Raw genomic sequence first — 27,637 nt, forward strand, 5'->3', positions numbered from 1 at the left:
TTTATGCAGAAGAACTTCTGTTGCATAAGTGTCGGGCCAAAAGATAGAGTATGAAGACAGTGTGGGACCTGGAACAGAACCTGGGGGTACACCACAAGTCACTGTGCAGCTTCAACACAGCAGTGAGGTCACTGCACCCGAGCAGAGTGCGCCTATAAAACCTCTGTACATCTACATCTACTTATTTATTTTAAAAATACAAACGTCATATTTTAGAAAATGTCAACTCTTTTTGGCGTGTAATTGTGGAAATTCTTCTTCTTCTTCAATCATCTTCTGACATTCCAATTCCCACCAGCAGCGCCACCAGGAAGGGAAGGTTTCCCAACAGGAACAGAACCATCAGCAAACCATCAATCTGAAAAAACACAACAACAATGTGGAAAACAGAGAGACGCAGCAGGTTCTTATTTTTATTTTGTTTTACCTTGTTGGATTCCAGTACTGTAGTAGAGGTATCTGGAATAAAAAGCAGAGTTTAGACTGTTGTGCTGCACTTACTATATGTAAAACAGTAGGAGCCATGAAGTTAACTTGTAATTGCTTTTGTTTGTCACTAGATGGCAGCTTAGGGTTGGTGGGTAAGGCTTAAATGAACACAGGTGAGCGGCTGAAGGCTCATGATACAACCTATTTAACCCTTATGGAGCCTTCTCAAACATTACCTGTGCTGTGAACTCTCCATCTAAAGTGGGCCTCCTGCAGTGTGTAACACAACGCTTCCCATCCAACAAAACCTCCCATCACCTTCATCATCCACTGATCAGCGGAGCTGTCAATCCTCTCCAGGCCTGTGAATATGGCTGCCACTGCACAGCGTCACACACAGTTAATATGTCTGCAATCAAACGTTTCCAATGTAAACTGTGTGAGCGAGTGTACCTGATAAACCTTTTATCGCTGCTCCATTTAAAGCATGTGACCAGTTGAACAGGAACCTCCTGGTAAAGTAAAAATATTCAGTCATTCTAACTGCTGACACACACAGAGCTGCACCTTTGTTCATGTGTTGTGCATACAGCGGGGTACGTACTTAGGGTGTTGTGGTCCACAGCGCAGCAGAGCCCCTACGGGCTGCAGGATTGAGAGGATCATAACCAGGCAGCCCAGCACAGGGTGAGCTCCCTGCAAAGCACACACACAGCAACAGCGGTCACACACAGACACACAACGACAATGACAACTCTGACACAGGCAGCAGTTTCTGGAGTGGTCGTTCCACTCGGGTGCAGTGCTGCAGGAGCTCTGGTGCACTCACCCCTGACCAGTCCCGAGCATGTGAGAAAGCCAGGATGAAGGCGATGATTGTGGCCGCTACTGTCACCGTCATCACCGCCACGTGCACCTGAGGAGCAGCGACAGGAAACAGGCTCAAAACAACACCATCACATGATCCCGTCGGTGTGTGTGAGTTCCTCATCAAGTCGTACCACAAACCAAACATCTTTGCCGAACAGGTTTTTCCCCGTTAGCGCTCCTTTCAGATATCGAGCCACCATCATTCCCAGCGATGCTGTGGTCATCCAGGCCGTCAGCATCAGTGCTCCTGAAACAGTTTCATGCTCCCATTACACCCAGTTATTTTGATTTGTCAAAATTTGTTGTTGATGACAAAAGGACATCAACACTGGGACTAAGGTGGTCAATGGGTCTCACCATGTGCTCTGATGATATAAGGCTGTCCAGACTGTTGGACCGCCTGAGGTCTGGAGATGTCCACCTTCTCAGAGCTGATGAAGGTGCCAGTGTGGAACTGGATTCTCCCTGCAGAGGAGACACATTGGCAGATCAAAAACAGCCAGTTATGTACGTATAATAAACATAAAAGTAATAAACACAGGCAGGGGTTCAGTGTTCTGAGGTCAGCGCTGCTTTCCAGGTTTCTGTACTGGGTGACACTATGGCGGCTTCCTCAGTCTTTATATAAGATCAGCCACATACAGCGCTGTTCAATCCAATCAATAACAGGGCACCATCCAGCAATAAGACACGCTGGTATCAGTACCATTGCTGCTGGGTCCATGAGCAAACATCAGGTAGTAGGTTTGGTTGAAGCCAGACGTCCTCTGAGTAGAAATAATGTTTATGGTAGTGAATGAGCAGCGAATCACCCCCTGCTCCATCGACGTCTCTACGCCAGAAACATTCCCCTGTGGGAAAGAATCAATCAATAGGATCAATAATCTATCACAGATTCATGTGAACAACACTTTTTTAAAAGACTTTCAGTACCAGAGGGAGGAGTCCAGGAGCCGTCTCTCCTGTCGAGAAGGCATGCTGCAGCTCCACCAGCCCGGAGCTGCCCACACCACAGATATAAATATCATCGCTTCCCTGAACGAAGACAACAGAAGAACAGGTTATGTCTGGAGATAGACGCTGGGAGGAGGAGTCTAATATCAGGTAATATTTGTGGATGGATCACCCCACATTACCATGTGCTGATCATCTGAGAATCCAAAGGAGATGTATCCACCAGAGGGGCCGGCGAGCTCATAACGGACGGCTGCTCCATCAGGCGATGACAACATGGCTGACATGAAGAAGCAGTCCGAGCTGACGGAGGGGTCACAGTTCGAGGGCTTGCTGAGGCACACTTTAGAGACACCACAGTCTGCACTGGAGATGCCCTGCCACAGGAAGAGACCAGAGTGTCATGGTGACATGACCAGAGGAGGATTTACAACATCCAGAAACATCCAAGTTTAAAAAGGGAACTATGGTTCAAAAAAGTAAAGAAAAAAAATATACAAATAAAAAAAAAAATGTAAATAGTAAATAAAATTAATTAATTATTTAATTAGAATTAATTGTTAAATTCCTAAATAAAAATAATTTTAAGGTTTAGAAACAGTAAAAAAAAATTTAAATAGTAAATAAAATAGTATTTTATATTTGTAATTTAATAAATAAAAATCATTTTACATTTTAGAAACAGTAAAAAAATGAATTTTTGAATAAAAATGGTAAAATATAAAAAAATAAAATAGTTAAAAAAAACATGGTCAAACAAATTAAAAACAAAAATATATAACTAAAATATTAGTACTAAAACGTTTTTTGAAATAATAACTAAAATCATACATGTTGATGTACCATGAGACATTTTGTACACCTCTAAGTCTGTGAGTGGAGAGGTGAAGTCAGCGGGTGTGCCTGATGAGCTGATCATTAGTTATAAATATCAATAAATGAGTGTCACTTACTGGCTGTGATGATCTGCCTGTGAAATTCAGGACAGGACTTTTTACATCCACCCAGAACGTGCTGTAAGTCTGCACAAAGGAAGCACTGCGGACACACCGAGAGCAGTTTGATGATGTCATGAAACCACACAGGAGCAGACAAAGATCAAGAAAAACAAGAACAAAACATCAAGTCTTACTGAAACTCAATGTTCTTCATGTCTCCAGAAGTGCCTGACCTCCACAGCACCTGAATGTTGGTCTTAGCAGAATTGGATCTGTGGGATACTGCAGAGTTCTACACACACAGACACACACACACACACACAGACAATGCCCTGAGCCACTCTTCATCAGTGTTAATTTTAACAAGAATTTTTCATTTCATTTTAGTGTTAGTCACCCAAGACTGGACAAAGACATTTTAGACTTTTAGTCTCACTTTAGTCATTTTAAGCTATTTGACAGTTTGTTATTATGATTAATTTGTCATGGTAGTAAACACTCCATTATAAGCCTATAACTATGTATAGTCATTTAAACTAACAATGTACAACACAAAAACAGAAAAATCAATATATCATCACATTCCCCTTAAGTTCTTTGTTTATATATCCTGTTAGTGTTGTGGGATGTGTCCAGCTCTGATGTGTGGTCCAGGCAGCTCAGTGTGTGAGTGGGTGCGCCGCTGTGAACGAGCCCGCAGGAGCAGAAAGAGCGAATGAAGTGATGATAAACTGGTTAAAAAAGTAAAGCAATCAAGGCATTGTTTAAACAAACAAGGCCGGGAGGATGTTTGTAACCCAGATCTGGTCGGAGCTTCTTACATTTTCATTCTCGTCACATATTTGTCACGGAATAGAGGGTGGTCAACGAAAAGTTTTTGTTGACAAAATGAACACTACTCTGTCTGCTTGTACTTCACACCAAGTTTGTCTATGACAGGGGACTCACAGGTCTCTGGCTGCAGGTGAGGAGCCGAGCTTGACCGTCTGTCACAGTGTAGGATCCCACAGGAGTCTGGCTCCCCACTTCTCTGGCCTCTAACAGGAAGCCAGTAAACGGCGTGGAGGCTGGAGCCTGGAGCTTCACTGGGAACAAACACATAGCAGGTGGATTGGTTAGAAAACCCACATGTGACCTAACAGGACCCTGATGCAGTCTGGGACCAGCCTGTGACTTACCTTTGACATCCTCTCCTGCGCTGTATGTGCTCTTCTCTGTAATGATGGTGAACGGTGATGATCCTGTCTGCGGGCTGTTCTGACCGTGCCGCGGTCTCATGTCCTCACAGCTGTCCATAACCAGACCTGAGCCGTAACCCCGAACCACCGGGGCCCCGCACAGCAGCAGCAGAACCACAACAAGGTCCATCTCAGTAAAGTTCCCACCTTCTTTCCATACACACTGCTGCAGCTGAGAAAAACAGACAAAACGACCGACACAACGCTGCGATTCAACTGAGAGGAGCTCAGGTGGAGCGGAAACAATGCCTGAGGAAAAAGGAGGAGGGACATCTGGGAGCCGGGTTTTCATTTCACATTTCAGAGAAAAAAACCCACAGTTCCAAGGAGTCAATGCGTGCTGAATGTACACAGATGAAACAGGACACACAACGCTGTATGTGCATAATGAGCCCACATTCACCTCCCTGCTGACTCACATCAGTGTTCGCAGCACAGAGGTGGGAGGCTGTTACTAAGCTTATGGCTTCCTAGAATAATATTCCCACAATGACAGTGCACAATGCATCACACGCCCTCTGAGGACTCACACCCTGATGCCACGAGTTCACCAGATAACCTGCTCACACACCGCATCTGCCTCTCAAATCCTCCTCCTTCTGCTTCTGCTTGTGAAAATCAGTCAGAAAAACACACGCAGTCATGATCATAAATTATTTAATTGTCTCGGTGAGTAACAGTGGGACGGTGTTGTGTTCAGGTGTTTAAAGGTCATACATGACCTCCAGCACAGCAGCAATGGATGTGGAGCGGCTCTCACAGCTGAAGGGGCAGTGCTGGCCATTCTCATTGGTCAGCTCAGGGAGACCTTTCCACGGTGACCTAAGAGCAGAAATGACAGAGGAAAAAGTGCCCATTTATCCCAATCTGACATCATTTATCTCCTTCTATGCTGACGTGAATTCATACCTGTCCAAATGGGCAGCGTGATGTGACAGGATGTTTTTCACCAGATCAACGGTTCTGTCGTACGTCTCCCCTCCAAGCTTCTTTGCAAAGTAAAGTTTGGCTCGCAGGAAGTAGCCAACAGGCCACAGCCATTCCTGAAAGGCAACAGAAAAACAAGAAGCTTCATCTCAGCCTGGACATATGTGCTGCTGCAGAGGAGCGTGCAGGGTGCTACTCACTGGGCCCTGATGATAGTTGAAGCCCTTAGCTTGGTTGAAGTTGTTGTTATCCAGGTCGTTGTTGTAGACTCCACAGTACACCAGGTCACTGTGGGAAAAAATGCTGATTTAGTACAAAAATAAGGCAACAGGTGACTCATTTAGCAGAGCTATTATACTGTATGAGTTAATTGCTGTGATGAGGAAGCACAACAACACCTTGACAAGTCAACAGAATAAGAGGCAGAGGGCAGAGAACCAGATGTTTCTGGTCAGTCTTCAGTGTTTACAGTCTGTGAGCCACAATCAGCTGTCCTAACAGTTGTTTGGTTTCAGTACAAGTGTCTTCAGTTTGTGTAAACGTGACACATGAAACCTACTAACATGCTAACCGCTACATGCTAGCGTTCAAATATGGCAGCTTGTTGTGTTTCCCACACTCCCACAGACCCTCTGGCAAATCAGATTAGTTTTAATTGCCACAGGTTCACTCACTGTTGCTGTCTCCTGACAGCTATAAATGCTCAGAACATAACACGCGACTCACTCAGGATCTAAGCTCTTCATCCCCAGAAGACCCAGCAGCTTCGTCTCAGCTACTCCCAGCGCCTCCCAGGCTTTCTCCACAGTGAACAGCTCAGGAGCCTGCCTCACACAAAACACACGCAAAGTCACACTTCTATCACTGCAGGGGAATTTTATTTTATTTTTAATTCTAGTCCTAACTCAGGAGATCGATACCTAACAGCCCACATTATGTTACCCTGTCGAGGGGCTCGACCACACTGTTCACTTTTTCTACTCACCACCATCATGGCAATGGTGAAGTTGGGCCGCAGCTGGTAGTCACACCAGGGGCTGGAAGCACCGACGCTGTCTTTATAGATGCCTCTTTTGTGGACGAGCTCTGGATGCTTCTCCTCAGGGTCCTGTGTATCATGGGAAATGTAGAACTCCTTTTCAAAGTGTTCCTGGATCTTACTATCCCACTCCACATAGGACACTGAATACGCCCGACCTGAAATCAGAAGAAGAGCCTTCAGTTCGTGCGGTGTGATGTCGGGTTGTTTCTGGTCATTGAAAACCCGTCTGGAAGTGTTAACAGTGTTAAATTGACTTAAATGAATAGATTGTTACACATTAAATGGCCTTTAACGCTTTGAAACATGGTGAAACCAGGTGTATTGACCAGCCTGCCCTGTAGGGCAGTGGATCATGGAGACTGACCTCCTGTGCGTACGTTGACTGCTGCATACGGAAAGTGCCCGTCACCGTGTAGCTTCATGAGCCAGCGTACAGCAGACTTACAAAGACCCACAATCTCCACTGCAGACCCATCCCTGGATATCACACACAGACACACACACAAGTTTGCCGTAACCTAAACAGCAGCTCGACCAATGTTTAAATGTGTAAAACAGCAGTGAGTGGACACACAGACATCTGCACACACACAAGCTTCTTCTCTAGCTAATGGTGACTCTGCATAAATTGTTGCTGAGTCATTCAGCCCTGCAGCTGTAAACAGCATAGTTCTGTCTGATGTTTCACAGATATGAGCTTGTTTCCCCAAACAATACCACCATTCTCCCTGCACACCTGTGGGCCGGTGTCCTCTCAGGTTGCACGGTTCTTTACATTAATGTGACAGATCTTGAACAACAAGCTTTATTTTTTTCCTGACATTGTTCAGAGACTTTTTCAAGGCTACATAAGATGATGGATTCTCTCATACAGGGAAACTGTACCTGGCCGTAGCAGGAATTCCCTTGTTGTGTGCCCTCTCGCTCTCACCCATCTTGTTCATCCAGGTTCCACAGTTGTAGCGATTCCCCCCGTAGATGAAGCCAGTGGTCTGGTCCACACCAGCCTCTATGTTAAATCCTAGTGGGAGTGAGACAGGCTGCTATTAAAACCTGATCCCAGTGACTCCATCTTTTTGTAACACATCCTGAAAGACCTTTGGAGTGATGAGTCTGTCTTGTCACCTGTGACACTCATGCACCTCACACTTGTGCATAAAATACCTTCTTCAGTCATGTTGCAGTCTAACTGTGGTCCAGCATTGGGCTCTCTGAACAGGATACCCTGCATGTGTCTCTGCATGGCCTCCTGGATCACATCATACAGCAGCTGATTCTGAAAGAATAACAAGAAAGAAAAAAGAAAAAGTGTAAATTCTACCAAACATTTTGACACTTTTTTTTGGAACCCTTCCTTTATTCTACTACTTTCTAAGTACTCATTAATAATTCAGACATTCATCCACCCTGCAGCTGGTGAATTATATATATCAGTCTGTTTATGTCTCCTCATAGGGTGAGTCATGGGAGTTCCACAGGGTTCTGTGCTTGGTCCCTTTCTGGTTATTCACATTCTGGTTATTTTCTATGCTGATGACACACAAATGTATTCATGTGTGAAGCCAGCTGAAACAGATGAGTTAGTCAAACTTTTTCTAAAGACATAAACTAATGGATAACCTTACAACCTCAGGAACACACTAGCAGACCATACTGTACTCTGGATAACATTATTTTAGCCTCTAAAACAGCCTCCGTGTCATTTTTGAATGGATGCTATAGCTTAGCATTGAGCTAAATTGCACTTTTTTTCTAAACTGCAAAGCATCTTAATATGTTCATTCCACTACAGGACAGACGTGATTGTGTCTCTTTTGGGCATTTATTTGGCGAAAATTCTGCTTTGGAGGAACACCTAAAGGAACACAGAGTCGTACCCAGGCTCCAGCAGGCTGAGGCTCAGACACGTTGGTGGGGTACATCCTGGAAACAGGACACTTGAGGATGGACACACCATCGGGCACCAGTGTGCAGTACTCCTGGATACTCTGCAGCCACCACCACACAGCGTCTCTGCTGTTGTAGCGTGCATTGTGTCCCTGGCCCAGCAGGTTTGGGATCAGGCCGTAACGCAACGTCCCCGCAAACGACAGGATGATGTTGCTGTAGGAGGACAGCGGTTTAACAGTAATTAGAGGAAATGTGCAAAATAGCTGACGTGCTCTGAGGCCTGTATTCTTTACAGGAGCGACGACTCACCGAGCCTCCTGGTGTCTGCCAGTCAGCAACAGCAGTCCTCTCAGGGAAATAAAAGTGTCACGACCCCAACAATGGAACATCCCAGCACACAAGTATGGAAGACCTGAGGGAAGGACAATGACAGTATCATGTCATGTTACAGTGAACACTTATAAGGACATCTTGGAAAATCAATGGGTTAAAAACGGATTCTCTTTTCTGATGCTTCTCCATCCTTCTGTTGAGCTGAACCTGCAAACCATGCTCTTTTTTTTAGCATTGAATGATTTGTACAAACCTGCTGCCATTGATAAACAGCACAGCTCCTCCTGGTTCATGGCTTCATCTCTCAGTTCAGGAGAGAGGGTAAGTTGTGCCAAAGTCTGATCTGAAGCACACATCTGCACCGAACCCAGAGCCAGCTGTTTCACAAAGCTGGAACCGTTCTGCACAAAGCTGAGGAAGCCGGAGGAGAGGACAGCATTCATCAAGTAGTAAAGAATGCAGTGTACTGTAAATACATTATCAATGCTAGTAATTCATCAAAGAGCTGCAGCAAAGACCTTGACATCTGTGTGAAAACAGAAGCCAGTGCAGTGGTGTAGGCTCCCTGGATGATGGAGTCAAAGTAGCAAGGCACCAGGTAGCAGGGGATGTGCTTTAGGTAGCCGAACATGGCCTGGAACCACTGGCCCACCTGCAGGTCAAAGGACAATGTCAGCCTGAACTCTGCCGTGTTTCCTGACAGACCTCTGTACAGTTTACACACATCTGAAGACACAACTGCAACACGGTAAGTAAAAGCTCACCTCACCCACAGCTCCCCCCTTTGCCAGCAGTCTGTTGGAAAAGTAGTCCATCAACCAGTCCCCCTGCCTCAGGTTGTCACAGAACGGATGATTGAGGTCATTCTTAGGACGGATCTCTGCCATTGCCGATATCAGCCCTGAGAACCACAAACTCCTCATTTATGTCAGCAGAATAAAAGGCGATGATTGGAGGGATTTGTACACTGTAGCTTATCATTAATCACATAATCAATCAATCAATGTATTCTGACATTTTATGGACAAAGCAGCAACAACACAGGTAGCGTGGCCGAGCGGTCTAAGGCGCTGGATTTAGGCTCCAGTCTCTCTGGAGGCGTGGGTTCGAATCCCACCGCTGCCATTATGCTCAATGTCCGAGTGCTGTTCATCTCTTAAGTTCACCCCCTGGGTTTAAGTATTTCTGAATCTGATCTGATGGCCAACTTCGTCACCTTTCATCAGACTTTACAAATGTTTCATAGGCTGGACAGGAACCAGAAACATGGCGGCTGTCAGGACACTTTTGTCTGTATAATGTACCTTGCAAGCCTCCGTAGTTGAGAGGTAACCATGAGGGAACGTTGTAGCATCCTCCTCCATCTTCTCTCTCCTCAGCATCACAGCGGTAAAGCAGCACGTTCATGTCAGCCAGGGTCAGCCTGGACATGATGCTGAGGAGGAAGAAGCGGTGATGATGATGATGATGATGATGACGAGCACATGATCATACTTCTTTTAGAAAACTATAGCAGCAGTTGGAAAATATTGAACATAGTGTCATTCTGTCATTGCTTTTGCATACGAACGTCTTCAGCGGCTTGCTGAGGACAGATGGAGGGTTCTCTTCAGCCCGGCTGCCGGTCTGGTACTGAGGACTGAACTGGATCAGGTGGCGTCTTAGAGCCCCCAGCTGCTCACAGGACCTGGCATCCAGAGTCGTCCTGTAAAACAACAGCCAACACATTCAGACCTGGTTGATCCAGTGCTCTTCCCTCTTCTTTCCTCCAGGTTCACCCACCTGAAGATGATGATGCAGCCCGGTGTGAACTTCTCCAGCACCACCTCTTGATGTTTCAACACTGCTTTCACCAACTTACTGTCCTCCACCTGGAAGATATGAATGCCTTACATTTTTATGGAGCTTACATCCATGTCTCTATGCTGAAGAAGCAGCACCACCACTGCAGTCCACACCTGGACGTGCTCTCTAATCTCCACAGTGCAGTCATTGATGTTGTTGTTGGAGTTGGTGCTCCTCACAGCCTCTAAGACCACCTCTGTGATCTGACCTGTGAGGACAGGAAAAACTGCAGGTCAGCAAAAAGCCCTCCCGTCTTAGGATGCAGGTTTATCTGGGGACTTCATCACCTGGTATGAATACAGGTGGAGGATCTGTATGATGGTGTATGTCTGGATTCTTGTTGGACCTTCTCAGCACGGCTACCACAGACTGGTGGCTGCTGGGACAGTGTCTGGTCACCGCAATCACGCCTTCACCCAGCTGCTCCACATGCACCTGCTCATCCAACCAAAACAATTTAGAACGATCAAGACATGAAGGCCATATGGAAGTGTTCACCCCGCTGCCTCTAGGGGCTGACTCCAATGTTACATGTCCAACAGAAATCAACATGTTTATGCAGCTTGGTGTACGGGGGTCGACTTATTTTAAATATATGAGGACTCTTTGCCTGTATTTGGAATTTAGGCAGACTGTGACACAGCCAACATGGTGACAGACCTGAGTGAAGCCCTCTGCAGCCAGCTGTCGGTGAAGTCTGTTCAGAGCCAACTTCCCGGCCAGGACCCCCGTCTGCAGGTTGACCTGGTCGGGTGTTTGGGCCTCAGTGTTCCAGCAGGCATACTCACGATCCTCCTAAACAACACAGAGAAGGTTCTTGTACTGGACACACTGCACAGTGCTGGAGCTTATGACTGGTCTAACCTGATGCAGCTGTAGCTCATCGTATCCTCTGGTGCTGCCTGTAGCACAGCAGGCCATAGAAACCAGGCTCGAGTTTGGCAAAATGTCGTACAGTGAACATTTCTGAAAACAAAGAAACATCAGAACAACCTGCAAGGAGACAAAACATCAACATCATTGTTTGAGAACAGACCTGGATGTAAGTGTTGTTGTTGTTGGGCTTCATGTCCATGAACATGGTGTGGGCAACAGTAGGGATGAGAGGTTTAAGGCTGGGCTGATTGAAGGCACCTACAGGCTCCTTTCCAAAGCAGGACAGCCAGTTTGCTTCATCTCGACTGTCTGCAGCACCTGATGGAGAAACACATGGAAGATCACATGGAGATCACATGGAGTGGCTGCAACATCGGAATTATATTAAAATCATGGTAAGACCACTGTGGGTATGGTTCATCATGGTAGATAAGTCTCCTCAATCTTTGTCTCTGACTTATAAAAATGGCTGAAACTTTAACATTAAATCAGAATTACAACAGTATGTTTAGAGCATGTGGTTGTTTTTTGTGTTTACCTCTTGATCAACAAAGGCCAGTCTAGTCACACAGACACTCTTCAGGTTCATGCTGCTACAGAACTCATCTGAACTTAGAAAACAAGCCTGATCAAGGTCACCCTCACACCATGCAGATGTCAAGTAGACACAAGTTCAACAGAGATACTATATATATTTAAATTAAATGGATGACAATATGGATCATGCATGTTCAGGACTTTCATATTTATGCAGGCACATAGAACATTATACATCACACACCTTCACATACTACACCTATGTAGTATCTGTGTTAACAAGCCAAAACTGAATACTAAGTATCATTCCCAGTCTATTCAAATGAGAGGAGGGTCAGTACCTCGCACCAAACTGGTGAGTCCCAGGCGGTTTACGAAGGTATTTTCAATCAGCTGACTGCCAGAGGAGAGCTCAGCGATCACGTAGAGGTTTGGCCGGATGGATCTGGCTGCTGCGAGCATCGCCTGCAGAGACACACAAAAAACTTTATTCAACAAAAACTAATGTGCATTTTCCAACAAATCCGTACTGTCATAGCTACGGTTTTAATAAGAAAGCAGCTTCCTCTGTCTGGTATCATTAGTAACACTCTCATATTTGAAATGAGAGGGAGGGGACAGGTCCTTAATGTTACACCTGTAGTGGAGTTTACCTCCATCACATGCAGAGGGGTGTAGAGGCAGTTAACCAGACAAACACCAGAGAAGGTCTTGGCTGTAATCTCTGTGTATTCCTTCATGTGAGCCCACAGAAACGGACAGTCCTCTGGTTTTTCTCCGTAGCGTAGCTTCACAGTGTCGCCCTGACACACCAGCTCTCTGCGCAGGTAGACGTCTGAAACACGAATGATGATGATGATGATGATGATGATGATGATGATGGCCAATGATACAATCCAGACTACAGGATAAACAGTTTCTCTGCTGGATTCTTCTCACTGAACATAAAGCTCACCTGATTCACCACAGGTCCTAAGTGGATCACCTCCTTTCACAAAACCATCACAGGCCAGGATTCGACAGGCCGCCTCTCTCTGCGTCATCAGCTCTGTTTCTTCATCAAAGCTCATTTCTCCAAATGGGAAGGTGAAATACCTGCAGGAGGATAAACACACAGATTATCTTCCTCATCCTTTACGCTGCCAATAAGATTTTCTGTCTGTCCAGTTCTTGGCAATGCTTGATTGTCTGCTCAGACTCGAGAATGGAGTGATGAGAATTTGTTTCACAGATGTCAATGGTTACTATGACCATAGATTAATCTGTGACAGGTGATGTTCTCAGGCTCATTTAAACATGTTGACGAGGTTACCTGGGGCACAGAGGGCGCCTCCTTGTGACCAAACCGAGTGTAGGCCCATCACCAGCAAGGCGCTCATAAACAACAGTCTCCACAATGCAGTGGATCGCCTGAGGATACAGAACAGCAGTGATGTTGCAAAAACAGGATCAAAGAAGTAAACACTGAAAATAAAACTCACACACACACACACCTGCTCTGCATGGCGGCACATCTTTTCATACTGCTGTGAGTTCAGCTCCTCCAGTCTGTTCCTGAAACTGTTGCAGCACTGCTGGATGTCTGCTGGGTCCAAGCTGTCACATTAAATATAGGAACAGTACAGAGTTATATTGGTTTTACTGCAGCTTTATACTGTGATTTCCAGTAGTGTGTGTATAATATGTTTATTCAGCCACTGTTAGCACTAAATGTGAAAGCAGTGTGAGACCTGTGAGGTGTGAAAACGTCCAGTGCAGACTTCATGTCCACTGTGTGCCCAAAGCGTCGGTACTCTGGGTCCTGCACCATCCTCAGATGTTTGTTACACTCAGGACTGGAGCTGGATTTGACACCTGTCCAACAGGGAGGGACACACTGGGCTCTTCACGGTATGAGAAGGAGTTTCCTCACCTCTATTTTTATCCACATAGATGGATTTGTCTCACCTGTCTGCAGCAGCTGTCTGAACTGCTCCACAGCTTCATCCACACTGACCTGCAGGAACTCCCAGAGTCTGAGCCTGGAGAAGACCTGCTGCCACAGCAGGCCGCGCAAAGCCTGACACGCACACACACACACACACACACAGTCAGTTGATTGAATGTTTGAAACCCCTGCTGCTCCTATGACTCGTTTGAAGGGACCAAAAACTAGATTAATTCATGATACTGATATAAACTGACATTTATGTGGTGCTCCTCCTGGATGTGTGCTGGCACTCCTTGATCTGCATATTTCCCATCAGCCACGTCACAGCTGAGATGCCAAAGAGCTCGGTCCAGGAGCCAGGCTGGTTTCAAATGAGGAGAATTAACCAGGTTGTAACCACATTCAGGGTGAAGACGAATCCACTCACTGTCCACCGCTAGAGAAGAGAAGTCATATTATAAAAATATGAATCATTAAATGCAGAACACTTCATACAGTAATAACAAAAATAATATAATAAAAAATAAGGATGTTAGCAGGAGGGTTTTTCCTGTGTGACATGCAGCCCCTGTCGCCTTTACCAGTCTATATACGTGTGTGACCTTCAGTGTGAACAGTCCAAATGTCAGTGAGGAAACTGAGAAGCCACAGCTAAAGACACAGCTGCCTGCCGGAGAGGCCAACAGCTGTGGTTTATTTACACCACCGCACTGTTCTCCTTCATAATAAAACCAGATCACTGCAGGGGCTAAAGCAGAACACAAGAACACGTCACTGTCTCCATCATTAACAACAGGACTTTACCTGTGTGGTTATAGACCACGTCAGTGATGCACACCATGCTCCAGTCTGTCCTCAGCGTCTCCACCAGGCGGCCGATGTCTCTCCAGGTGCAGAGCTTCCCCTCAGGTGAGAAGCTCGGGTTTAACTCCAGCTGATCAGAGACGGAGTGGCAGGAACCCGACGCACCGAGCTTCTGCAGGGGCGTGAAGTGGATCATGTTGTAGCCTGGACACAGAAGCATCACTCAGAGACACTTGTTGACATCAGTGGATTTCAGCATGTTATTTTTATCCGTCATATTACAGACACACGTGTCTATTTACAGGCACACAGCTACATTATTAGACTATTATTCTGTCCAGTATTGGCTCTAAGATGAGCTTCAGGTCTCGTTGTGTAGTGGGTGCAGGTTGGATGTCATGAGATTATCATGGTGGCCCATGCAGACCAACCCGTCTCCTTTGCAACCCTGACCCTGCTGAGCCATTTGTCCAGCGGGCCGAGGCGTTGGGCCAGATATGTCTGGCTGCTGATGCAGTCCAGTAGGAGGATGTCATTGTTGGCTCCCACCTTCAGCACTGGATCCACCACGATATAGCCACCACTCACTTTCTCCTTATCCCTGCCAGGAAGAGAGGAATGACAAACATCAATGCACCAAATGACGTTCTTTCTTTGTTGAATATCCCAAGAAGGTTTAATCACAGCAAGGTGGTTCACATGTTAAATAAACCTACAAATTCTGACTTTTCTAAAGAGCTACCTGCTGATTTTTGTCATACAAAACCAGTACACATACAATCCCCTCCAAAAGTATTGGAACATCCAGGCTGGTTGAATCGTTCTTTAAATTGGCAGACAAAATGTTTCTGTAGACGTCTGAGGTCATTTTGCTGCTGCCATCATGTGTTACATCATCAGTGGAGATTACCGTACTGAGCCTGCCCCAGAAGAAGCCATGATGTTACCTCCACACAGAGGAGCTTGTGTGTTTGCCTCATCAGTCCATAAAACTTTGTCCAAGAATGTCTGAGGCTCGTCTGTTTTGGCAAAGTCCAAGTTCAAAGTCCATATTCTCATTCTTTCTAACGAGTGGTTTGCATCTTCTGGTGTAGCCTCTGTGTTCATGAAGTCTTCAGCAAACAGAAGACTGTGATGCCTTCACTCCCGCCCTCTGGAGGGTGTTGCTGATGTCACTAATAGCTGGTTTAGGGTCTGTTTCTTTCTCTACTTCAGTGCTATGTTTGAATAATCAACGCAACTGGACACAGCAAGAGAACAAAACACCCGTCAGTCACATGTTCCAATACTTCTGCTCACATGGTGGGTCTTATAAGTTGTGCATCAGATCCAGATGTAAACACTTGGAAATAAAAGCTGAAATCTTTTGATGTCAAACCCAACTGTTTCAAGTCTATTGCAAAAATAAAGGTACTGGCCTCACTGTTCTAATACTTTTGGAGGGGATTGTGATATCATATGAAATATTAGTACAGTACATCTGGAAAGACAAGCGTGTCCCGAGTAAAACAAGGTGCAGCTTGTATAGTTAGCACTTACAGTGAGAGAGATAAGAGCCTGAACCCAGCCAGTGGTTCTACCAGTGTAAACAGCCTCACATGTATTAAAGCAGCTCACCCACAGGAGAAGTAGTACTGAAACGATCCAGCCACCACCAAGTCCAGCTTGCAGTATTTATCCGAGTCATCCTTGCAGCCATTCGGGTAGACCCAGTCCAAAGGACGGAACTTCAGGCGATCAAACTCATGGCCGTCAGCAGGGTAGTTGGTGTAGACCTGGACCTCTTTACCCTGGAGCGTCGGGCCGAGCCGGAACTGCAGCTCAAAACCTGAAAACCGCAGCAAGAACGAGGAATGCAACAAACTGTGAGGAGAAAGATAGTGTGTGTGTGTTCCTGCAACGGTAAAATGCCAAACATCCGAGCACACAGAGTGCTGAGCTGGTTTCTGTGTGAAGGTAGTGTTACTGTAACCGGAGGTATGTGTGTGAGAATACCTGAGCTCAAGTTCAGTCTGTCCAGTGGTGGTGAAATCTATGTTCAACGCTGAGCAGTACACACATTACTGCATGCATACATGTATGTAGACTGTATGATTTAAGACACAAGTGAAAATAAAGAAGACACTTCACTACTGCAGTTATTTAAAGTATAGTGCACCTTACAAATGAACTCTGAGTTCTTTTTAGTTTGATTATTAGGGTCCTAGCCTAATAGCCTAACTTCATGACACAGAAGCTCTAACCAGGCTTCACACTGTACCACAATGTTAAAGGTTAACCCTGTTTTCTGGCTGATTATAGTGTCACAGACATATATCGTACTGTAGGGGAACCTTGTGTCATTGTGGTGCAGCGTGTGCCGTTGTTTTAAAGCTGACATGCTGTGTAGAGTCGTCCTACCTTGCTCCAGGCGGAACAGAGCTCGCTCCAGTTTCTCCATGTCACTGAGCAACAGGAGGCCTCTGCCCGGTCAGCTGGTCTCTTACATGCTTTCCTGATCTATTTAGGCTGCCCCCGCTATGGAGGACCAACACTGTCAAAATATCCAAGCGGTACATGACTCAACAAATACATGCAACTAATATGTCACCAGGGACTTTTCTATATTTTTTAATATGCATTTATAAATGTAATTAACTAAATACTAGTCAGAATCTCCCCATTTATTTATTTATCGATTTGTTTATATGTTTTTCTATCTACAGTGCCGTGAACATTTCACTTTACCACCAGCCAATGACTGGCTGTCATTCAAAAAAAAGTCAACCTATTAGAATACAACAGCAGAGCGCATTAAATCAAATTATCAATAAAATATTAATAGTAGAAACCAAAACTGTTTTTGTACCAGGCTATAAATAAAGTTTTTTGGAGTGTTATGGGAATTGACTCACTTTAGGAGGGACCCTCTGGTGGGCACTGAAGGAACTGCGGTTGTTGGGACTTCCACCACAAAAATAATATTTATACTTGTGTGTGTGCTGGGATTTTCATTCATTTTCATGGAAAATTATTTTAGTTATGCTCTTGTAGTTAACTTTTTTTATTAGCTATTTAGTTAGCAGAGTACACCAGGTAAATGTTATGCAGGATCTTAAAATTAACTTCTTTTACTTTTTTATTCGCTCTAAACAACAATGGCAGCCTCCATGGATGCAGTGCTGATGTTAGACTGTTCATTAAAGTGATGCTTTAACAATATTTATTTGTATGCTAATGTTATGCTATTGGCAGCTACTTTAGCATTAGCTAGATTTCAGTCCATTGAGTGCAATACATTAATACCAAATACGTTTCCAAATATACAAATAACATAAAATTAAAGGTATAGCAGCTTCTGTTACCTTATGAATGCGTTTCTCCTCCTCCGTTTCTCTCAAATGAGCAAAGAAAGAGCACCTTTGGAGACAGAAGTGAAACAGACATAAGCCTCACAGGGTCCGCCGCCATGTTGTTTGTTTACATCTAGCTACCAGAATTCCCGGCACTCAATTTCATTCAAAATCATTCCCGACAGTTTAGCGTGACTACTTTTTAATGTATTGAAGGATTTAAAGGCAGTTTACGGGTGTTATAAACAAGAAAACATGTAATAAAATATTATACAGTCAATAAAACAAAAAATAAAATAGAGGAAGAAAGGAAAACAGAACAGTTTGGGGCTCAGTCGAATTAATTTACAAAGGAAATCAGTCCGGTCGTTTGGTAGCGTTGTTAAAGTTCAGTGAGTTCAGTCCGTAGGTTCAATAAGTTGGCGTGACTTTCTTGGAACTCCACCAAGTCAGGTCTTCCGGGTTTCACAATCCATTCCTGCTGCACTCCAGTAGGGGGCAGATGTGATCAGTTCGTGGACAAAAAAAGAAAAGAAAGAAGAAGAAAAATGGCCTGACACCTCCCAGAATGCAACAGTGAACCCGTACCTAGCTTGAAGGCGAACCAGACCGGTCAGTGTGTTAGCAACATGTCGGCCTTCAGTAAGTATCTGACGGCGAAAAACTCCACCATAGCCGGTGGCGTGTTGCTGGTTTTGTACCTCCTAAAGCAGAGAATCCGGACGCGGAAACAAAACAGGTAGGTGGCCGTCTCGATCGCTGATGATTGCGGAGATCGACGCTTTTTCCTCAGAGTTTGTGTCGGTTGTAAGGATGCTAGTTAGCATTGCGCTAGCTGCCCACTCTGACAGGTGACAGTGACCTGCTGCTGAGACACTCCTCATTTTGTCATCAGTTATTTTCTCTTTCTCACAAGTTGCTGGTCCGACACGTACAAATATAGAACCACTAAAGGCACATTAACACGTTTCTTCATCCATGAATGGCTGATTTGTGCAACTCAGGCTAACTTGCTGACAACTTAACTTTGTCTTGTCGTTATGTTGGTTGTTGTCGATATCTTTTATTTTTTCTTGTTTAGGCAAATTAAATAACTTAAACTATGTTGGAAACTAGCCTACAGAAGTGTACCAGTCTTATAGTGAGGTGAAAAATGTGCAGTTGTGTTCTAAGCTTCCTGTTAATCATTAATAATCATAATAATCCTTCAGAGGGAATGGAAGCTGATTCCTTTTTATAACAAGCTCTGCACATTTATTTACCTTAAGCACGTTTAAATGTTACAAATTCTTGAAAATAAGCTTTAAATGAGTAGTATACACAGTTCAGTAATAATAAACCTGTAATAAATGTTCTGTACCATGTAGTTTGAAGCTCCGTAGCACAGATGTGTCCTGTTTCATGTGCTGCAGCTGCCTCAGAGTAACCTTGTTTCCTGAATGGCCCCCAAACAAAGGTCCATAAACAAAGGTCCCTGCCATCTGGCCACATCCAGATTAAACCCCCAGCCTAAACTGAACTGTCTCACAGATGTGCTTAATTTCACCATGAGATGTTCTTTAACATTTATCCTATTTTTGCGTATACATACACTGTTTTGTGCTGAATTAAATGACAGTTCTGTCTTTCTTTGTGTGTTCTTGCTGCCTGTACACAAGCAGCATAGTGTGGAACTGCAGCTAGGGATGTGTCACCCACACGCACCTGTGTTGTTACACATGCATGAGACCAAACCAGTTCAGCACCTGTGATTGTGCTTTGGGTGGATTTCAGACATCTTGCAGAACGGTTGAAACACCTTTGCTAAATACTCAGATGTAAATATTGACATTTAGCCAGACCTCCTAGAGCGAGCTATAGACAGAGGGTTTTCTCAGGGAGGAGTGTGACCTAACCACTGAGAAGCACAGTCCCTAAAAATCTGACTAAACAGTACAAAGTAAGATGAAGTTTCTCAGTTAAACATCAAATAATTCTGACTTTTCTTTCAGCAGAAAATCCACAGAGGTAGTGATCAACACAGAGGTATGTCTGCATGTTCTGTCTTGTTTAAAGTTTCTCTGAAACATTTAAAGTCTCTAATAGAACCTGTTTGGACTCTGGTATCACAGAAAGATGGGAAAAAGGACCGGGCAGCAGTGGACAAGGTTTTCTTCCTCCGAATCCTCCGCATCCTGCGGATCATGGTGCCTCGACTCTTTTGCATGGAGGTATGGCTGCATATCAGGAGGGAGACCTGGTTGCTGTAAAAGCCAAAAGCATCCCAGCTGTCCCTCCTGTTTTTCTGGTCGGGTTTCATCGTGTCGAGTAGTGGTTGCACAATTTTTATTCCTGTTCAGGCTTAGATAACCACTTAGACACAGCTTAAGTTCTGTCCTAAAATAATAAATCTGAGAGAAACCAAACAAACTAGATCCTCCATGCATGTTGTATGTCTGCGATAAACATTAAACCCAGGTTTTAAAATGGCTTTTCAGAAAGTAAACTTCATAATGGCTGAGCCCTTTGACACAGAAAAATCTGCTCCATGGGCCAAGGTCAGAGCCACATGGCTCCTCTGGTTCCCTTCAGTCTTATCCGATCTGGCAGGAAGATAAAGGACTCAGTGATCTGCAGTGTTTTACAGGCTTTGCTAACTCTTCTCTCTGGTTCTGTCTCCACCACAGACTGGCTACCTTGTCTTTATTGCCAGCATGTTGGTGGCTAGGACCTACTGTGATGTGTGGATGATCCAGAACGGCACCATGATTGAAAGGTCAGGCCTGGATTACTTGGAAAAAAACAGATTTTTTTAAAAATGTGAACATGTAGTGAAGGAGGAGGAGGGTTTGATAGATGGTTACAGCTGTTGTCCTGCACAGTTATGATAAATAAACAAAGAGATAAGTCACTGATCACTGCAGCAGCTGCTGGTGAACAGATGGTTGAACTGTAACTTCAGGTAGTGAATTAAATTATGCCCAGTGCTGTGAATACCTGTTAATCTTACACATAACAGATGCTTGTGGTAACAGAGATGCTCCAGTGTTTACACTGCTCCCTGTGGCATCAGTCCCTTCCTGCAGTCAGTGCTGAGTTATCACATGCTAGGCTAGGCTAGCTGTTAGGCTGGCAGCTTCTGGCCCACTCCTACATGTTACACATATGTTCCGTGGATCAGTGATATCAGGCAGGCTGTGTTCTCTTATGTGATGTTCCGTCATGCTTTGCTGAACGTGCTGACTTTGTTTTAATTCTCCACAGCGGTATTATAAGCAGAGACATCAATCTGTTCAAGACGCACTTTTATTCCTACATAACTGTCATACCAGGGGTAACTCAACAACAAGTGCTGCTCGTAGAAGTGGAACCTCTAACTGTGGTTTTAACCCTCTGCTTTGGGATTGTGTTGTGCTGTTTTCCATTGCTTAATGTCTCAGATCTACATTTGTTTTTAACATTCAGCTTTGGTCTTTATCAGGTGTTACTGCTGTTGCCGTGTTTTAACTCGGAGACATTTCAGCTGGAATTCCATTCAGTTTGTGTGTTTCTGCTTCAGATAAACCTCCGTTATTAAGAGCTGTGAGACATTTTCTGGCCTTGCTCTACAGTCAATCAATCAAACATCTTCCTCGTTTTCACCACGGAAACACATAAACTGACGGATTCCCGTGTTCATCAGTGTCAGGACTCCCCTGTACCTGTGACACAGAGAAACCAATCACACCCTCATCCATTATTTAAAGATGTTAATTTGATGTAGATTAGTGTCTTAAGCCTCAGATTCTGTCTGACCTGGTGATGTTTACTCATCTCTGTGCATGTTGTGGTTTGCAGTGCGATTATCGGTCGCTCGACAAAAGATTTCAAGATCTACTTGTTCAGCTTTATCAAATTCATGCCACTTGTAAGTGTGTGTTTACTTCCGTCACATTCTAAACTGTGCACTGAATGACACATATATCTTATTCTGTAACAGCTTCACACCTAGTCCAATTACTGTTTAAACAGCCAGAGGAGACCTGATATGAAAAACACTTCACTCATCTTCTGGTTACATCGAATCATTTCATAGTTAAAGAAAGCTCATGATTTGGCATGCTTGTTGTTTTTACTAACGCTATCACATCAACCCTCAGTTTAACACATGGCTGGCAATAATCTATGTTTTTTTTTTTACTGTCATCAAATCCCACAAAATTAATAATAATCCAAGTGGGAGCAGAGAAAATGGAGTGTGTTCTGTGGTCGTAAAGGACTAAGTTTAGACTTTAAACATAGATTATTTCCAGCTTGCATGCCTTCTGCTCATCACCCTGCTTCGTTCCCTCCCCTGTGCTGTGACTTAATACAGTCTGCATGAACGCTGCTGTGATAATCAAACCGTGTTGAAGGTGAGAGACGGAACATGTCTGTCATGTGTGCTCGGCTCATTGCAGATAGCCTTGGTGAACAACTTTCTGAAGCTGGGCCTAAACGAGCTGAAGCTGAGGTTCCGTGAGAGGCTCACGAAGAACCTGTACGACCAGTACCTGCAGTAAGTGTACGAATTCTGTAGAACGTTCTATATGTCAACATAAACATGATCCTACACTTTACGTCTCCAAAAACAAGACGTGTAATGTTCTGAGAGGTCCCAAAGGACCCCAGGGTTGAGCTTAAAGTTTAGGCCTGGCCTGGTCTGAGCCCGGGAAGTACATTTTGAATGACAGCTTTTTAAAAGTCCACACTCGTGTAAGCCTTAAGATAAGTCCTCTGTAACATCATAACATCACTGAAGCCCGAGCCCGTCTTCAGCTCTACCTCAGGGTAACCTCTAAGCACCTGAAGCAACGGGCAATCCACCATCAGGAGAACACTGATCATGGTGTGCACCTCACGCCTGGAGATTATCTGCCCCTCTGCTGCTGCCTCACAGCATGTCCTCTGTTCTGCCTCTTCAGAGGTTTCACTTACTACAAAATGGGAAACCTGGACAACCGGATAGCCAATGCAGACCAGCTGCTCACACAGGACGTGGAGAAATTCTGCAACAGTGTGGTGGATCTTTACTCCAACCTCAGCAAGGTGAGAATCTGTGCATCACACACTCCTCCTGCAGCACATTTCTATCACTGACACAGGACCGACCAACCAATCATCCGCCAGTGTTCTGTGTCGTTAAGTGTTTACTTTATTGATTCCACGGTGCAATTGATATTTGAACACTGGATGTGTACACGTTCATTTTGAGTTTAGAGGTTACTTCAGGTCGTTACCCACTCCTCACAGCTGCCGGGTCGTTGTACCTGTGTTGCTAAGCTATTTCCACATGCATTAATCCTAATGTGTTTGTCCATGTGTCCCTTTAGCCTCTGTTAGATATCGGTCTGTACATCTTCAAGCTGACAAGTGCCATCGGAGCTCAGGTAAGAAAGTTGTGCCACCTTGTCCTGTCCTGTCCTGTTAAAAGGTCTCACACATCGTTTTCTCTTCTTCAGGGCCCGGCCATCATGATGGCCTACCTGCTGATCTCAGGTCTGTTCCTGACCAGACTGAGGAGGCCAATAGGCAAGATGACGGTCACGGAGCAGCGCTACGAGGGAGAGTATCGCTACGTTAACTCACGCCTCATCACCAACAGGTAGCCGGAGCTGCAGCTGCTCGCGCTGTTTGCTGTTCCTAGCAGCACAGCGTTCACTGTTTCTGTTTCTCTGCAGTGAGGAGATTGCCTTTTATAACGGGAACACGAGGGAAAAACAGACTATTCACACCACGTTCAATAAACTGGTGAGTAGTGCTGAAGCCAGCAGGCACCCAGTGTGACCTCTGAAGCCTGATGTATTCCTCTGAGCGTCGACGGTGCACCTCTATAGATTATGTTGCTCTGTTGAGACATGATTGTAAAATAGCTGTAGCTTTAACAGTGTGTTAAAGAGGAAAACATTACTGCTTCCAGGTGGACCACTTGCATAACTTCATCTTCTTCCGCTTCTCCATGGGGTTTGTGGACAGCATAATTGCCAAGTGTGAGTACCTTTGTTCTGACTTGATGAAACGGTGTCCTGGACTTTTTTTAAAGGTTTAAAATTTGTAGCCATGATTGTGTTGTTTCCATTTATGCTGCAGTGAACCCTGAGCACACACTGACTGATTAGATTACCGAAGTGAAACACACACACACAGACGACTGCTTTGGGTTAAATGGATTAGTGTGAGTGATTATTTGAAGATCTGTAATGACACTCTCTTCCAGATGTGGCCACTGTTGTGGGCTACCTGGTGGTCAGTCGGCCATTCCTAAACCTGGCTGACCCCCGGCACCTGCACAGCACACACTCTGAGCTGCTGGAGGTGAGACAACCTTTGCAGTCTATTATTTGCAGTGATGCTTCGGGGATGTGAGCTTTCACTGATGTGACTGGACCTGTGTGGTTGTTAGGACTACTACCAGAGTGGGAGGATGCTCCTGAGAATGTCCCAGGCCCTGGGCAGGATCGTCTTGGCTGGCCGAGAGATGACCCGCCTCTCAGGGTAAGTCTTATAGAAACATAATTATGCTAACTTATATCTGTGAATATGTTCAGAGGGTAACCCTGAGTGTCCTTCGGTCTGTCAGACTTTACAATGACCTCCTTTGTGTCCCACAGATTTACAGCTCGTATTACTGAACTGATGAAGGTCCTGAAAGAGCTGAACGCTGGCAAATACGAGCGCACAATGGTTTCCCAGCATGACACGGGTACACACGGCTTCTGATCGCACAGTTACACACTGTGGTGTCACATGACTGTCTCTTACATGCTCTGTTCCATTCACCTCAGAGAAAGATACTGCAGAGAAGCTCATGCTGGTGCCTGGAAGTGGGCAAATTGTCAACAGAGATAACATCATCAAGTAGGTCCTTTAGCCCGCTCATTGTTATGTGTTTGTGTTTTTATTGTCATGTGGTTGTGAAAAAGCAACTTTTTCGGTAATTTTCAGATTTGAACGCACCCCACTGGCAACGCCCAACGGAGACATTCTGATCAGAGACCTGACGTTTGAGGTAAGGACCTTTCATTAGTCTGACTTTCATTTTTTGTTGGAGCCCCTGCTATAGACAGCAGTTCCCCCCACAGCCTCTGGGGGCAGGCTCCTTCCCCATGGACCTCCATGTTAAGATGTCCAACTTTACAGCAGAAATAAACGTGTTTAAGGGGGAGCGGGAGCTTATAGGCAGACTGTGATGCTGAAAACATGTATCGGTGTAATCCTTGACATTATGTGTGTGCACATTGCAGGTGAGGTCTGGAACTAATGTTCTCGTGTGTGGCCCAAACGGCTGTGGAAAGAGCTCTCTGTTCAGAGTGCTTGGAGAGGTGAGGGTAGGACAACACGCATACTTTGTTTTTCTTCTCTTTACAAAGACATTCTCGTTGTGTTTACAGCTGTGGCCTCTGTTTGGTGGACATCTAACGAAACCCGATCGAGGGAAGCTCTTTTACGTACCACAGGTCAGAATCCTTGGACCATCGTGTCCTCTGTTCTAAAAGATGGTCACCCTCAGTGACCGTCTGTGTACGTCTCTGTAGTTCTGACTTCATCACTGTGTGCAGAGACCCTACATGACTCTGGGCACTTTGAGGGACCAAGTCATTTATCCTGACACCTGTGAAGACCAGAGGAAGAAAGGCATCTCTGATCAGGTGCGTCGCACAAACACACACACACATGCACACTGTTAATCTTGTTCCATATTCCAGGAGAACAGAGTGTCCCTGAGGTGGCACGACACGAACAAAGTTCGTTTCTGCCCGGACTCTTCATACTTCATGAGAAACTCATACGACCCTCCCACTGCAGCTCGCTGTGTGTGTGTGTGCAGCGCACAGGTTTTGACCACGTTTTGCTACTGAACAGCGGCAGAAACAAACCGTCTAGGTCACATTATCTGTTTATCTAAATGAGGGATGATAACAAGCTGATAATGTTCAGGGAGGTGGTGGCGTGTGGTTGCGTATGTGCTCGTATGATCACAAATTGGACAATAGGGCAGCAGTGGCTCAGTGGTAGAGCAGGGTTGTCCAATAACCAGAAGGTCGGCGGTTCGACCCCAGCTCCTCCCTAGTCATCGTTGTGTGTCCTTGGGCAAGGCACTTTACCCGCATTGTCTGGCAGACAGTTCTGGGTGGATTCTGTACTAGGGAAGCCTTTCCACATTGACCACGCCCCACTCTGAAATCCTGACCGATCACACAATACTACTTACACAATCTTACTTTCAAGAACAAGCTGCGAGAGCTGCCGAACCAGCTCCCTGTTCTCGTGCAGTATGGAGTCAGCCTTTAGTGTTTCTAACAGCTGCACCCTTCTGTCTGTGTCCAGGTGTTGAAGGAGTACCTGGATAACGTCCAGCTGGGCCACATCCTGGAGAGGGAGGGCGGCTGGGACACAGTGCAGGACTGGATGGACGTCCTTAGCGGAGGGGAGAAGCAGAGGATGGCTGTAAGGACATGATCGTCCTGCTTATATTTGTACTTTAAATGAAATATATGTAGTTGTCCTATATGCGTGCAATGGACACCATGTGTAAAGGTGGAAATCATAACCCTACAGGACAGTTCCAAACTTCCATTCATTGACTTTAAGCAGCTTTAGAGCACATGATGAGGATTTAGATGATAACTTTGTGTTTGTCGGCACATGAAAAGTTCAAAGAAGTGATCTGCACAGTTTGCCTGTCCTGACCTCGACACCACCTGACCCCTGACCTCATCACACTTTATTAGGCATTACAAATGCTAAATGAGCAGGAAATCAGAAACATGCAGCCCAGCAGACACAGATGTAGGCATACTGTTATATCAGTCTGATCTGGAGACGTCCTGTGTGTGTGCAGATGGCCAGACTGTTCTACCACAAGCCCCAGTTTGCCATTCTGGACGAGTGCACCAGCGCAGTGAGTGTGGACGTGGAGGACTACATCTACAGCCACTGCAGGACGGTACGCCCCAACAAATCACAGTACAGCTCATGTCATGTGACCAACAACTTGAATCATAGAATGCAAACTTGTCAACACTCCATCCACTGAGTTAGAGATCAGTCGGTGGTGAAATGTCTTCAAGACACTCGGCAGTCCAGCTTCTCTAACAGGAGTAATGGACACTCCACAAACATGAAGAGAAGTGGGCAAAAACTCTCAAAGATGGTCTTAACCTAAGTTTCATCCACAGGTGGGAATCACCTTGTTCACAGTGTCCCACAGAAAGTCTCTGTGGAAGCACCATGAGGTAAGATAACTGTGGCGGTAAACTACGCTGGTGTCAAACACCTGGTGTCTCATTGGAATCTTTTCTGTTGCTTTGCTTCCCCCTCACCTTGCTTTTTATGTTTCAGTACTACCTCCACATGGACGGGAGGGGAAACTACGAGTTCAAGCCCATCACAGAGGAGACGGCGGAGTTCGGCTCGTAACTGGCTGCTGACACCACCACGCACTGCTCAGATGAAACCAGTCCATTAATTCTTTGCACTCAGACAAAGGTGATAGCTAAAGCTAGTGTTTTTAATCTTTGGTCACTCACAGCCTTCTTTCCTTTCCGTTATTTAAAGCATCACTTTAGTCCTGTCTAATTCTTCAGTGTGATTGTATAGACTTGTAATTTATGTATATTGCCAACGTTGAGGTTGTTTTACACACTTAAATATTTGACTAATTGGGGGAACGTATCATTTGTACTCATGCGGTT

The 27,637-nt window shown here is 45.1% G+C and overlaps 3 protein-coding genes and 1 non-coding gene across 7 annotated transcripts; 2 read left to right on the plus strand and 2 right to left on the minus strand.

Moving 5' to 3' along the window:
- Positions 1–166: 166 nt before the first annotated feature.
- Positions 167–4,787, minus strand: LOC114453355 (putative ferric-chelate reductase 1). Of its 2 annotated transcripts, none has more exons than XM_028433215.1 (15): positions 4,370–4,787; positions 4,140–4,276; positions 3,386–3,483; positions 3,207–3,291; positions 2,436–2,630; positions 2,233–2,334; positions 2,006–2,150; positions 1,657–1,764; positions 1,431–1,546; positions 1,259–1,345; positions 1,034–1,125; positions 883–941; positions 666–809; positions 428–459; positions 167–358 (listed from the first exon to the last, which is right to left on the minus strand). In XM_028433215.1, exons 1-15 carry the CDS (start codon positions 4,719–4,721, stop codon positions 266–268), a joined length of 1,845 nt encoding a protein of 614 aa, XP_028289016.1. In that variant the 5' UTR covers positions 4,722–4,787; the 3' UTR covers positions 167–265. The 2 variants fall into 2 exon arrangements, with proteins under 2 accessions (XP_028289016.1, XP_028289017.1); XM_028433216.1 differs by having other exon boundaries at positions 255–358; positions 892–941.
- A 346-nt stretch (positions 4,788–5,133) lies between these two features.
- Positions 5,134–17,142, minus strand: LOC114453452 (glycogen debranching enzyme-like). Its single transcript, XM_028433352.1, has 33 exons — positions 17,014–17,142; positions 16,231–16,441; positions 15,045–15,214; positions 14,614–14,817; positions 14,064–14,245; positions 13,827–13,938; positions 13,610–13,733; positions 13,373–13,475; positions 13,192–13,289; positions 12,835–12,974; positions 12,533–12,720; positions 12,221–12,344; positions 11,503–11,660; positions 11,331–11,432; positions 11,127–11,261; positions 10,754–10,901; positions 10,580–10,674; positions 10,404–10,492; positions 10,192–10,326; positions 9,926–10,056; positions 9,386–9,522; positions 9,140–9,273; positions 8,875–9,032; positions 8,598–8,700; positions 8,276–8,501; positions 7,563–7,674; positions 7,284–7,419; positions 6,763–6,875; positions 6,342–6,553; positions 6,083–6,180; positions 5,557–5,644; positions 5,339–5,472; positions 5,134–5,251 (listed from the first exon to the last, which is right to left on the minus strand). Exons 1-33 carry the CDS (start codon positions 17,051–17,053, stop codon positions 5,134–5,136), a joined length of 4,458 nt encoding a protein of 1,485 aa, XP_028289153.1. The 5' UTR covers positions 17,054–17,142.
- Positions 9,665–9,746, plus strand: trnal-uag (transfer RNA leucine (anticodon UAG)). The gene has a single exon. It is a non-coding gene; the product is annotated as a tRNA-Leu (tRNA).
- Positions 17,143–18,490: 1,348 nt separating the features above from the next.
- abcd3a (ATP-binding cassette, sub-family D (ALD), member 3a) lies at positions 18,491–27,605 on the plus strand. 3 transcript variants are annotated; one of them, XM_028432489.1, is made up of 23 exons: positions 18,491–18,684; positions 19,937–19,970; positions 20,057–20,155; positions 20,612–20,700; positions 21,189–21,258; positions 22,364–22,461; positions 22,868–22,991; positions 23,276–23,332; positions 23,405–23,547; positions 23,624–23,693; positions 23,863–23,932; positions 24,160–24,257; positions 24,346–24,437; positions 24,554–24,645; positions 24,728–24,800; positions 24,888–24,951; positions 25,187–25,264; positions 25,334–25,399; positions 25,502–25,591; positions 26,271–26,390; positions 26,785–26,889; positions 27,122–27,178; positions 27,285–27,605. In XM_028432489.1, exons 1-23 carry the CDS (start codon positions 18,575–18,577, stop codon positions 27,360–27,362), a joined length of 1,977 nt encoding a protein of 658 aa, XP_028288290.1. In that variant the 5' UTR covers positions 18,491–18,574; the 3' UTR covers positions 27,363–27,605. The 3 variants fall into 3 exon arrangements, with proteins under 3 accessions (XP_028288290.1, XP_028288289.1, XP_028288291.1); XM_028432488.1 differs by lacking the exon at positions 21,189–21,258 and adding an exon at positions 21,762–21,831; XM_028432490.1 differs by lacking the exon at positions 21,189–21,258 and adding an exon at positions 21,762–21,831 and having other exon boundaries at positions 18,492–18,684; positions 19,940–19,970.
- The last annotated feature ends 32 nt before the right edge of the window (positions 27,606–27,637 follow it).

This window comes from Parambassis ranga, chromosome 20 (assembly GCF_900634625.1).
Source record: "Parambassis ranga chromosome 20, fParRan2.1, whole genome shotgun sequence".
Lineage (NCBI taxonomy): Eukaryota > Metazoa > Chordata > Actinopteri > Ambassidae > Parambassis > Parambassis ranga.